This window comes from Penaeus monodon, chromosome 31 (genome assembly GCF_015228065.2).
Source record: "Penaeus monodon isolate SGIC_2016 chromosome 31, NSTDA_Pmon_1, whole genome shotgun sequence".
Lineage (NCBI taxonomy): Eukaryota > Metazoa > Arthropoda > Malacostraca > Decapoda > Penaeidae > Penaeus > Penaeus monodon.
In genome coordinates, this window is record NC_051416.1 from 24375827 (window position 1) to 24377121 (window position 1295).

At 36.4% G+C, this 1295-nt stretch overlaps 1 protein-coding gene across 1 annotated transcript in view; it reads right to left on the reverse strand.

Moving 5' to 3' along the window:
• Positions 1 to 1295, reverse strand: part of LOC119593126 (cell division control protein 6 homolog) — an 8453-nt gene that overhangs the window by 4684 nt on the left and 2474 nt on the right. The window contains 1 exon segment of the mRNA XM_037942091.1: positions 127 to 415. Coding sequence (XP_037798019.1) covers positions 127 to 415 — 289 coding nt within the window.

Genomic DNA, 1295 nt, shown 5'->3' on the forward strand with positions numbered 1-1295 from the left:
CTCTCATAACTGTTCAAGATTCCATGTATACAATGAAAATTTACCAAGCATATTTCATAACACTGTTTATTCACTGAGAACTGAACTTTTAAAAATTTATCCAATGTCACTATACTGCATTCTTACCAGAAACACTTGCTCTCCTCTTGCTTGGAGTAACTGCATCAATGTCCTTTGCCGCAGCTCTTGACACCCTGGTTGGTGTTTCTGTTCTGCGAGATGACCTGTATGGACTGTCGCAGGCATCTTTGGTAGCTCTTGTTGATCTCCTTGGACTGTCGTAGAGATTTTCCTTGGTGGTGCGAGCCCTGGAGCTTCTTCTAACCGGCAAAACTTCCTCTGTTTTGTCTGCCTTCATGCTTGATGTGCGGGTCTTGCGAATGGGGAAGTTGATGGTTTCTTGTTTTGTTGGCATCTGATGGAAAAAGAGCCCTTCAATTACAGTTGAACTTTATGTAGCTTGTTGAGTATAGATATTCAGTTGAACTTTTAGAGATTAACTAATTTACATTTTTACAATACATCTCTCTGAAAGTTTAATAATCATATTCCCTTCAGACACAGGCAGATATTATCTATAATAACAGTTCTGGACATATAATACAAAGAAAAGTGAGGATTAAACTCAATAGTCAATGACATTTCTGTTCCTACATACTATGTCAACCGTGTCAATGGAAAACATGTCTTCTAATATGCTGATCTGATTCTATGCACTCTGCCTTTTAAATGTCTGAAACGGCTTTTACTTGGTACCAAATTGTATGTCTTATTTTTTTAAGGCCTAATCATGAAGATTGGGACTATATGATGGCAAAAAAGTAAAGTAATGATTAAGAACAGATGGCCTGGCAACAATGGATAATGTACGGGTCCTAAAGAACACACACCACCACTTGCTGGGGTAAAATATGATCTACAAAAAGTAAATTTAACATCACAATCAACATTTTCATTAAACATCCATGTACATACTAGCAAAATTGAATTTGTAGACTACTTAGACATTTATTGTTAAATAACGTAATAGTGAAGTTCTATCTTTTTCAAAATATGTATAATTGGTTGGGCTCTCTTGAAGTGTGAAGTATAGAAGCCCCAGGAATCATCTGATGCAGTGCCATTAAAAAAAAAAGGGCCAATGAAGTGGTGGATGTCGTCTAAACATTAAGCTGCCTTTGGCCATATAAATGAAAAACACTGCCTTACAAGGATAATAATGACCCTCATAAATTGAAGTATACATGAGAAATCTGGGATAAGCAAGAAAAAATGGCTGATAGTCTTCATTGACC